At 37.3% G+C, this 11,765-nt stretch overlaps 1 protein-coding gene across 1 annotated transcript in view; it reads left to right on the top strand.

Moving 5' to 3' along the window:
* Positions 1-11,093, top strand: part of COL19A1 (collagen type XIX alpha 1 chain) — a 372,962-nt gene extending 361,869 nt beyond the window's left edge. Inside the window, exons 43-45 of the mRNA XM_050951630.1 lie at positions 3,869-3,997; positions 10,618-10,695; positions 10,952-11,093. Of these exons, the coding sequence (XP_050807587.1) occupies positions 3,869-3,997; positions 10,618-10,695; positions 10,952-11,088 (344 nt within the window). The 3' untranslated portion in view covers positions 11,089-11,093. The remainder of the gene's footprint in view (positions 1-3,868; positions 3,998-10,617; positions 10,696-10,951) is intronic.
* Positions 11,094-11,765: the final 672 nt, after the last annotated feature.

Genomic DNA, 11,765 nt, shown 5'->3' with positions numbered 1-11,765 from the left:
TTTTTATCTGTGTTATAAAACTCATGAAATTACATGTATTATAATTATATTAATAAAGTAAGTTGGTTCTCATAACTAATGTTTGTAATTAAACTGCATAGTACTTGAATGTATAAATATCTTGATTACCATGTCCAAAACAATAAATGATATAACAAGTGGATGAGAATGTTTGTTAAAAACTGTCTTGTTATTAATCTTTGTAATAAAACTACTCTAAAAGGAGAAACATAATAACTAATATATATGTAAAGTATTTTAAACTAGAATTGTTTACGTATTGCCAAATGTATCAAGATATGTTTAAATAGATATTGTGACAAAGTTCCTTCTCTGCCTTGGTGAGTCCTGCACTTATTGGCAGATTTGTTTGCCTCAGAGATTCATGGCAGCCCTCAGTTTGGCTACTTTTGCTAGTGGCTCAAACCTGCCATTCACTCAGCTGATCACATCACTGGCCAGCATGGGGAAAAAGGGAGAAGAACAATCCCTGCCATCTCTGCTGATCCACCTAATGGGTCGGGGGACAGGTCAGGGACCTTCTCCTCTGGTGGGACCCACAGTCCAGGTCAACTTCTCTTGTATGCAATGGAGAGGGATAAATGGGGGAAACCTGGGTCCGCCCTTTACTCCAAGTTCCAGCCCAGGGCCCTGTGGATCACAGCAGTGTTTCCTGTAACAGCTGCATGACAGCTACAACTCCCTGGGTAACTTCCCCATGGCCTCCTCCAAACACCTTCTATATCCTCACCACAGGACTGTTCTCCTGATGCCAGATAGCATTTGTACTCCTCAGTCCACCAGCAGCACACCCTCTCACTTCCCACTCCTTGCATGTCCCTCACTGACTGAAGTGAGGTCCTTTTTAAACCAGGTGCCCTGATTAGCCTGCCTGTCTTAATTGATTCTACCAGCTTCTTAATTGGCTCCAGGTGTTCTAATTAGCCTGCTTGCCATAAGTGGTTCCAGCAAGTTCTTGATTGTTCTGGAACCACTCCTGTTATCTTACCCAGGGAAAAGGGACCTGCTTAATCTGGGTCTAAGATATCTGCCTTCTACATTCTCCTGTAGCCATCTGTCCTGACCCTGTCACAATATATGTAAAATAATAATTAGATTTAACTATTAGCTAAAATTGTTTAACATTAAACTTCAACCGTAATAATGTATATAGTATATCACATGTATGAAAGATAATCTAGAAATGTATTTAAGCTTCACTTTTTGCACAATGGTCTCATTCCAAAATATCTATTTAATTGTCCTTTCTCCATAAATAAATTAGCCTCAAGAGTTATTATGTCAGTTCTTTAGAAAAGATATACATACTACTATGCATGTTAACTGCTTTTCTGCATGGTGTGTTTCAGATGGAATTGTGTCATATTAACTTCAGTCCTTGGTGTTGAAATATACATTGATACTCTCTTTACTTTTTGACGTGTTTCCTTATTTATGTCTCCTCTTTACTTAAGAAATACTAAACCATTCCTAAAAGGAGTTGAGATATTGGTTCAAGGCAATAATTAACGTATGTTATTTGTGAGTGTTCAGCCTCTGTCATGAATTCCCAAAATATTTGCAAACTGAATGTTTCATGAATTGAGGCGAGTTTATTCAGCCATTAATTCTTACTGCAATGTAGTCATTTGCTGTTCTATTTAAAAAGTTAGTTTTCTAGTTGGGAAGCAGAAGTAATGCTGTGTCATTTTGGCAGATCTCTTCACAATATGAACAATGATAACCAAATAGTCAAAGCAAATCATTAATGACAGCTCATAGTTTGAAAAATATTTGTAGAAGCTATTCATCGCATATACACAAATAGCAGACACACTTGAAAAAATCAGGACTGGTTTATGAAAAATTCACTTACCAAAAAAGAATTATTATTCAAACAAATACATCAATCAACTCTAGCATGTACACTAACTTCTCTGACCTTAATTGTGAATACTCTGCTGTTTGTATTCACAGCTGGCACTAGTTTTGGTGTGGACGTTGAACACCAATAAGGCCTGTTTGTTTGTTTGTTCCTGTTTGAGGAATAAATTAGTATACCCTTAAGAGAGTATTTTCCTGTTCCCAATCCTCAGTAGAAACTTACCTTCCACCTGTACCTTCTCCTCCCCCCCACCCCCAATCAGTTGGTTCTGCTTGGTTTATGATTGCTTGATATAGGTCCCTCCTTCCCTTCTGCCATAGTGGTTACTGCAGAGCAAAGTTAGGATTGAATGTGCAGCCTTCAAAGCCCTGCAAAGCTCAGGAATCAAAGCTGTCCCTCTAACATGTCAATCCAGGCACTAACAACTGGGCCAAACTTATGCAGAATAATGTGTTACAAGACTGGTGTAAGCCTGTTTCTGTAGTCACTCTGTAAGTGGAACTCCCACCAATGAGAATGGGAGTCCTGTACTTGGAGTGGCTACAGGATCAGGCCCTATGTTTGTGTGTTGTCATTCTTGCACAGAAATATTAAAAAAGCAGAACTTGTATGCTATAGAAAGCCATTTGTGCATATGTTTTTCTATGCAGAACACCCAGCACCATAAATGCAGTGATTTGGAGTCATTCATATGCATGGAACCCCACAGTTGTGTTTCAAAATAGAATTGTATGTTGCCTGTTCTCTGCTCCATTGTTCACCTTAATATTTTATTTTCTGCCCATGCGGCTCTTTATTCAAATTCTCCGATGAATGGAATTCAAGCCCAGAAATGTTCTGACTTTGAGTTAAAGTTTTGAATCCACAACGTTAGAATGGATTCAGAATTATACAGTAACAATCTTTGACTACATCTAAAGAGTTAACAAGGCAGCCACAAGTGGATTATATTGTCCCTAAACCTCCAATTACCAGGAGCTGGGACTGGACAACAGGTGATGGATCACTCAAAATTGCCCAGTTCTGTTCATTCCCTCTGAAGTATCTGGCACTATCCACCGTCAGAGACAGTATATTGGGCTAGATGGACCATTGGTCTGATTCTCATGTAATATTAATATTTTAAATTGAAAATCTCTGCAGCAGACATGGTTGTAATTAGGAAATTGCCCAACCATCATAAGCAGTTTCTTTGCCACTCCAACAACTAGCCCAAAAGCTAAATCCTGAATATGCCACTTCCAAGTCCTGTATCTCAGAGGCAGTGAGCCAGCAAGACTTAGTGGAACCCGTTTTTCTTCATTAATGAAGTCAGCATTTCCTCGTTCTCCACACACTGGGAAATGGGTTACTTGCACCCTCCCTGACAAGTCAAGTGTTGAACAATTTTGACTTGGATCTACTTTTAACTGTGATCACTTTTAGGTTTGACACCTTCAGACACTCCATCAGGTCAGCATGGTAACCCTAGAGGGAAATTCACCCCAGTGCAGAGGGCAGCCAGTACAAAGATGTGTAGAATTTAAGTCCAACTTAAGCCTTGTTTTTGTACCTTACATGGAATTATAGATCTTGTGTGGACTCTCTGCACAGGAGTGAATTTCATTCCATTTACATACTGTTCTGTAGCCATGTATCCGTATACTTTCATCACCAGGAGATGGTGGGAACTGTAAATAGTAAAAATATATATATATACGCAGCAGAATATTAGTGTTAGTGCTTATTCATTAGTGCTCAACTATGGGAGGTGTAAGCACTCCTGCCTTTAATGTCAAAGGGGTTGAAGGTTCTCAGTGCTTATAGGAGTATCCAGCACCTTGTAAGATCAAGGTATTATCTGTTTAAAGGGTTAGCTAAAATCACTTCCGGTAACTAGTTCTGGATTAGTCTGGAAATTGAGGCTGGTGTTTTAGTGATTTTCATATGTTGTGCTACCAAATCTCTTACACATTTTCTTTTCTATGTCCTTTGTTAATGAAGAGAGGATGGCTCAGTTTGTATCCCAACTGAAGCTGCCGGCTGCAATGTTAGCTTCTCACGGTCATGGGAAACCAGGTCCACCAGGAAAAGATGGATTACCAGGGCCACCAGGAGAACCTGGACCTCAAGGTAAGGTTTCTAATAAAATGTTCATAGGTATCACGCTTTTAGTCTTCATATACTTGCTAATGATAGTTAAATTAGAACTATGTATCTAGCTTCCTAATGATTAACTTTTAAAATCATACTACTGCATTTCCAGAAAAGATCTATAAATTAACCCATAGCAAATGTGTGGTATTTCCTTATTAAAAATGCCTAATCAATCCATTTTATTCTAATAAATGATAAAGTTTAAATACTGATAGATAGCTTAGCTAAACCTACTATAGAAGTGATTTGGTCCAAAACATGTTCACGTGGAAGAAAAACGATACCAGTGCTCAATTGTAGCTCTTAACATATCTGATACACATTTCTACTAACCAGGTTATCCCCTGAGAAGCAAAGATTTGAGCTCTAAGTCTGAGTTTTTGCAGCTCTGATCCAGAAACACTGATGAGAAAAGACTGAGGGAAAGAATATTCCCCATATAAAGTACCTCTCTTACAGTCAAGTCATTGATTTTCACAAAACAGTTTCACAGTAATTGGATTTTCACTATATTCAAACCTGCAAGTTGCAAGTGCAGTGCACTGAAACAATTTGGGACTTTAATTCTACTGTACCATCCTTCACCATGGAAGTAGTTTCACATAAACTGAGTTCATTATGATTGGATTCTCCTGTAATTCATCACAAACCAAGCTGGCATGGGAAATTAATAGGAAAAGAATGGCAGAAGAATTTATAAAATATATACAAATGATTTGGGGATAGTATATAATTTATAGTATATGTATAGGTAGTTCTTTATTATTATCTTTTGTTAGTTTGGTCTGCTCTGGAGTCAGAGCAAGTCAGACTGGAATGAAGAACATGAAAGCAAATCTGAAGATGTGTGGAATGGAGAGCTAAAGGAAGAGTAAAGACTATTAACACTGATAAGAGCAAACCCGTGACTGAAGCTTGAAAAATGTGATGAGCTCAGAATAAGAAGAACAAACAAGAATAAAGGCTCAAGGAAGGCAATAAAAGAGATTAGAGTTTTGCAACAGTGACTTGTTAATTTTCTAAGTATTCAGATCACTGTAAATGGTCAATTTTAATGCCACTGTTCGATTGTTCAATGAGATTGTACCTGGTGGATACTCTCAGAAGTAGCAAACCGTAATATGAATTACTTCAAGTTAGTGAGTTTCAAGAAGTGAAGATGGTAGCTATACTTATAGAAAAATTAAGCTTATTTTTGGTGCTTTATTCTTAAGTAAAAGTAGTTCCCCATTGGCACAGGATTCCTACATACTTTACCCTTCATTTCAGTACACTGTTTCAGTCTATAAAATAACAAGGCTTGAGCTAAATGAGAGGCATTCTCACCTCTGATGCATAAGAAAATAGACATGTTGATATAAAATTACACTTTAAAGGAAAGAAAAAGCAAAAGTTTGACCTACCTACCTACCCCTACATCAATAGTGAGAAACCAAAGAGGACACACAAGCATTAGATGCCCTTCCCTGCTATTGCCTGTTGATCTCATTCTTGGGTGCAGGCAACAAAATTTAAAATACTGAGCAATCAGAAACAATTAAAAATGTAGTAGACAGACTCTTCAGGGAAGCATGTAACATACATGTATGTCTAGTCTCAGCAAGATAACATGTTATGTGCATGTGTGTCTAGGTTCAGCAGGATATGTTCATGTGCACACCTGGTATACCAGAGAGATAATGTGCACTGGACTGTTTATTTTAAACTGTAGTTCTGCCATTGGTTTTTGAGAAGAGTAAAGGTTGCCAGTGCATAAGTGCTTCAGTGCTCACATTTAAAAAAAATCATACTTAAGAACACTGGGAGCAGATTCATAACATTTTAATAAAGCCTAGAATTGTTCCCTGCAAGGAAAAAATGATGTTAACCTCACCGGTAGGTGCATCCGACAAAATGTATCAGATTCAAATAATCATGATGTAACATTAGGTTTGGAGTGAAGCGGTATAATATCAACAAAAGTTGCAGCACAGATGCTGGAATACAGGACTAGCAGTGAAGCTGTTAGGCTATATGTCGGGCTAGGCAACCTATGGCATGGGTGCCGAAGGCAGCACGCGTCCTGATTTTCAGCGGCACTCACACTGCCCAGGTCCTGGCCACCGTTCCGGGGGGCTCTGCATTTTAATTTAATTTTAAAAGAAGCTTCTTAAACATTTAAAAAAATTTATTTACTTTACATACAACAATAGTTTAGTTATATATTATAGACTTAGAGAAAGAGACCTTCTAAAAATGTTAAAATGTATTACTGGCACGCAAAACCTTAAATTAGAATGAATAAATGAAGACTTGGCATGCCGCTTCTGAAATGTTGCAGACCCCTGCGATATGTAATAGTGAGTGAGACTTTTTTACATTTCTTTTTCATTTTTTAAAAGTAAGTATACAGTACGAATATTGTAACATGATACCATAAGGCAGTGTTACCAGTGAAATGTAAAATGCCAGCTTAATGAGAGCCATTGGTACCCCATGGACTTTACTATACTATAAGTGGAGTCTTAAAGGAAACAAATGTCATACAAAAATATATGCAATTGATTTACAATTTATTTGCAGGAGTAGCATTCATGTGAGTCTATATTGTGTTCAAAGTTATAGTAACTGACTTAACTATTGATTTAAGTGAGTTTGCACAGGTGTAACTGAGAGCAAGAAGGGAAGGGCAGAGATCTTTCTGTATGAAACAGTTTGTTTTTCATATACCATATTACACTAGAGCATAAGCGGTAAACATGATTCTTGCAGCTCTAGTGTAATATGGTATATGAAAAACAAACTGTTTCATACAGAAAGATCTCTGCCCTTCCCTTCTTGCTCTCAGTTACACCTGTGCAAACTCACTTAAATCAATGGAGTTAAGTCAGTTACTATAACTTTGAACACAATATAGACTCACATGAATGCTACTCCTGCAAATAACTTGTAAATCAATTTTTTTTAAGTTTTTTTAAACATGATCTGGCCCTACACACACAATATCCGGGGGAGATCAGACAGGAGAATTTTGTTCTTACAACTGTTTATGGTATGGTCTCTTGTATTTCAGAGTTCTTTAATATCTAGAGTATTTACACAGTAAAATGCACCAGATATTTTGGCATTGTTGTCCTTTCCCTTCTCATGTATGCTAAAGAGCCTCATCTTTCTCTAGACACTACTCTTGTAGCTCCCATGAGTATCAGTGTGGGGAGAAGAGACTCAGGACTGCATAAAAAAAATCTTGTTGAAGCTTTTCTAAATTAAATAACTCAAGTGACTTTTCTCCTGTAATTGTGCTCTCCTGAATACATACTATTGGATTAGAGTAGTGATGCTGCTGACAGACTATTAGCAGAATTAGTATTGCTATTAGTAATTAATATTATTATTAGTATTAATCACTATTAGTAGTGATGCTGCTGACAGACTATTACAGTTAGCACTATATTGAAAGTGTATGTAAAATTCCAGTCAAATCAGTCTATGAGAAGAAAACAGCACTCTACCATTATAGTATATATTTTCTGCACACTGGTCAGTGTTTACCAAAACTATCCACATATTATACTAGTGGACCTAAATCTTCTGGGTATTTGTTGTTTTAAGAATTACAACAAAATAAAACTTCCAGAACACAATTAAAAGACTTTAGGAAAACTGCCTTTGTGAGCCTTTTGAATTAAATTAAAACCTGTTACTGAAATTGTAACTCTGCCAACAGAAAATACACAGCATCGTATCTATGCCTGGGGGTTTTGTAATAAACCTAAAACCTTGCTTAGGTGTATAGTTATATTCCTCTGTGCCTCATATGAGTTTGTTAAAAATTTGCTCAAGTAGATTGTAATATTATCCTCCAGAAGTGTAATCATGGGACCTACTTCTGCGTAAAATATACCTCATATAAAATCAACTGTTTTATTGCAAGAGTTAAATACTGGATTGTTTCGGAAAGGTGCTCCAATAATATACTTACATGTTTTTCTTATTGTTCACACACTGTAAAATAAAACACTATTTTTAGAAAAGTTACCTGAGAAATGTTTTATTAAATGTTGGTATCATTGAAACTTACTATGCCAATATGCACAAAAGACCCATTTGTATATGTACTCAAACACAGTTAGCCATTGTTTATGCTATTTTCACTCATACAATGTGCCTGCTGTATATAGTATTGATTTTGAGGGTTATTTTTATTATTGCCTTGAAATTCAGTAATGTTTACAGAATTTGTCAATCCCAGTCCCTTTCTGACTGTATTATTGTATACACGATATGTTATAAACATTGTAAACATGATATATTTTAAATGTGATTTCTTTGTGCCCCATGCACATAGAAATACAAAACATAAATGATTAATGGTAGCACTGTTTTGTTAAAGTATAATTAGCTGGGTTTGTTCTGATAAACTGTACTCTAACTACTAATTGTAAAATTAAGACGCATAGAGGTATAATAAATAGGAAATGTAATCAGCTTCTTAATTATGTGATTGACCTTCACAAACAGTAGCAACTGCAATGAATTGCACAAAACTTCCATAGCCAGCTAACTTATATAGTCACAAATACTGTTAATCATGGCAATTTAAAAACAAATTCAAGATTCATTACTGAATATAAGCTCCTTCACCTTTCTTATTGGGGGTTTCACAGTTGTGTGTGGATGTCTTAGACAGTTCTGTTTCATGGGGCTTGGCTACCAGAATGCACAGCTTATGTAAAGAGAGCTTTTTTCCTGTCTGAATTATTCAATTGCTTGATTTCTTTTTAGATACTTGCCTGTTTTTATATGATTGTCCTGTCATGCATGTCACATTGCATGCGTATTCTACTGTTTTGGATTTTATGGACTCCAATTATCATTTCAGTGTTGAAGGGAGATGTTGGGATGTTGAGAGAGGAGACTAAATTACCAGTCGCTGCTTTGCTCTGAGACCAAGGATGATGGCAGTTGATAATAGGTTTTCTGTTGAAATTTAAGATGATCTTGTGTTTAATAGAAAAATTGTATGAATCTGCGTACCATTCTATTACATAGTTTCATTTGGTGCCCACAATACTTATATGTCCTCCCATTTTGTTCATGAGTTGTCACATGAAGGGGTGTTGCCATGTAATAGTGCTAACCGGCTACTTCAGCCATACAGCTACCAGTCCCATTATTGTTCAGATAACAATTGACTCAGTGCTCATTGGACACCTCACAATCCTTCTCTTCTTATTTTCCTCTCATTGGGGGACAGCTGCTCCAAAAAGGAGCAGCTTACTTGACATAGTAAGACACTGGAAATATATTGGTACCTTATCCACAGCAAATTTAATCTTCTCTGTTGCAATTCTATATTTAACCAGGGATGGAGCATTAATTCTCAGTGTATCTTGAGTGTATGTCACCACCCCACCCACTTTTACTCTTGCATGGAGGAAGAGAAATGGGCCTCCCAAAAATCCTTATAAAAGTTAGGTGTTGGTGTCAGATTTGTTATTCCTCTTAAACTATATTTATTTCCCATCAGTCATTTTGCTTTAATGTAAAAGTCACAGGCCTATTTTTGACTATGAGAGAAATTGTAAGGAATATTATCATTTCAGTTACCCTTGTACTGCTATTCTAAGGACATCCAGAGTTTTCCCAGCTGATGGAACCATCTTGACAACTTGCCAAGACACAGGAGGGCTGAACCTAATTCTCATTCAGCTGAGGGCTGAATTTGTTTGCATACAGTTGAACAAACATAGCCACTCATCTTCAGTACAGAGTAGTAGCCTGTGCAGAGCACAAATCCAAATGTGCCACCCATAGTTATTGAGCATGTGGGCACTAGTCCATTGCATGCTGGAACCTGTAATCTTCACAGGCTCCAGCAACACTGTATTAATAGTGAAGACCACTGTGGATGTACGCTATAACTAAAGGGCTCCTCCCCCGTCCCCCATTTATATAGTGGCATAGCTGTGCATAGTACTTTACAAACCCTCAGGAGGATGTAGGCCCAGCCCAAAAATCTTACAATCTATAATACACGCATAATACAAATGATAAAAATTTAGCTGCAGTAGCTCCTGGGAGATGTTGAGCTACCAGTGGTCAGAAAGTTTGACTACCTTGGTATATAAGCTATCCGCTGGCATTCTATTCTATTCTGAGCACATTGTAGTGAATTAGGTCAGTTAAACAGACTGTCAAGTCCCATAATATTTCTTTAGATACATCGTAGGCAAGTTTTTACTTTTTCTATTACATCTAATTTTTTGTTTGTTACCATATGTCGTTTCACCGTGTGGTTAATATTGAAGCAGGATATATGTTCAGTTTTTTTGTCCTGGAGTCTTTACCAAAGTAGCAGAAAATCTTTGGAAAGGGTGAGGCCAATTGATCCATTGATACTCTTCTGTCTCAGGATCTATCAGCTACTGGTAGAAATCTTCCCATGTGTAATAAAAGGAAGGTAAATAGTACAATAGCTAGATAACCAGCCTCAGAAAAAATGGGCATCAGTTTTCACGTTTGTTTTGGTAGTTTTGTGTCAGTAAGGTGCCTAGAAAAAAGATTGTTATATTTACAGGGCACTCTTATTCTTTTTATCTTTTTATCCTTTGTAGGTTACAGAGGACAGAAGGGGGAAAGAGGTGAGCCTGGTATTGTACTCCCAGGTAATCCTGGTCCACCTGGCCCTTCAGGTAAATGTCTCTAGCTTTATCATTGTAAAACAAATACGCACTCTTTGTACATGATTCTGATCTCACACCAGTTTTAGACCAGTGTAATTCCATTGATTTTCATAAGGTAACCCCTGATTTTCTTTGGTGGTCAGAATCAGACTCCATGCCTCTTGCTGTTTAGTTGGTGCAAAGGACCAGGCTTTTGAGAATACCAAGAGGCTGCTCATATGCACAGTGATGATGTCTATGCTAATTGCAATCTTTATTTTATCAGCCACTGGTGTGCCAGGCCTCCCGGGCACTCCAGGATCACCAGGTCCCCAGGGGCCTCCAGGGCCGAGCGGAAGGTGCAACCCAGCAGATTGTTACTATCACCTATCTCAGGCTCGACAGCGTGCCAGTGGGAAATAAACATCCCTCCCGAGACACTTTGGTTCATGTTTATACCTTATTTCCCTTTATGAATCAATTTAATCTTCATAATACTTAGTGCATTTTTGTCCATATATATACTGTACAATATATAGACATTTTATAATGCACTTTGATCGAGTCTTTTACTACATTAATTGCCATGTCAGAGTTTTGAAATGATTTTGTGAGTTCATTCCATGTGTTATATTTTTACTGTTTCTCTGATTTAGAGCGGCAACAGGCCCAAATAGTTTTTATGAGCTTTTCTCTTCAAACACAATTTATTTTCTTACAACTTGATGATCTTAAGACTGTACAGATTTTTCAGTCTTGTTAATACTGGTTTTATTCATCTTATTACAGAGTGAATTACAGTTGTAGAGTTTTTAAATTCACATGTTCCCACTGAAGTTTATTTTCTTAGGTAGGGTTCTGGGGAACTCTGTTCATATGAAATGTTACTGTTCACTTCAGAAAGTCATGGCATAGGTTTCCACACCCAGCTGACCTATGCTTACGAAGCACACCTAGGACATTCAAGCTCACTTGAATTGCTTCTGTGGAGCCAAAGGGGGAGATGAAGATTTTGTTATGATATCCTCTCTATCCTTGTGCACCATATGGCTGTATTCAGACTGTCTGGAAATTTATCATATCTGGCCAATAAAGGCATT

The sequence above is a fragment of the Gopherus flavomarginatus genome, chromosome 4, assembly GCF_025201925.1.
Source record: "Gopherus flavomarginatus isolate rGopFla2 chromosome 4, rGopFla2.mat.asm, whole genome shotgun sequence".
Classification (NCBI taxonomy): domain Eukaryota; kingdom Metazoa; phylum Chordata; order Testudines; family Testudinidae; genus Gopherus; species Gopherus flavomarginatus.
This window is presented reverse-complemented; position numbering and strand designations above follow the sequence as displayed.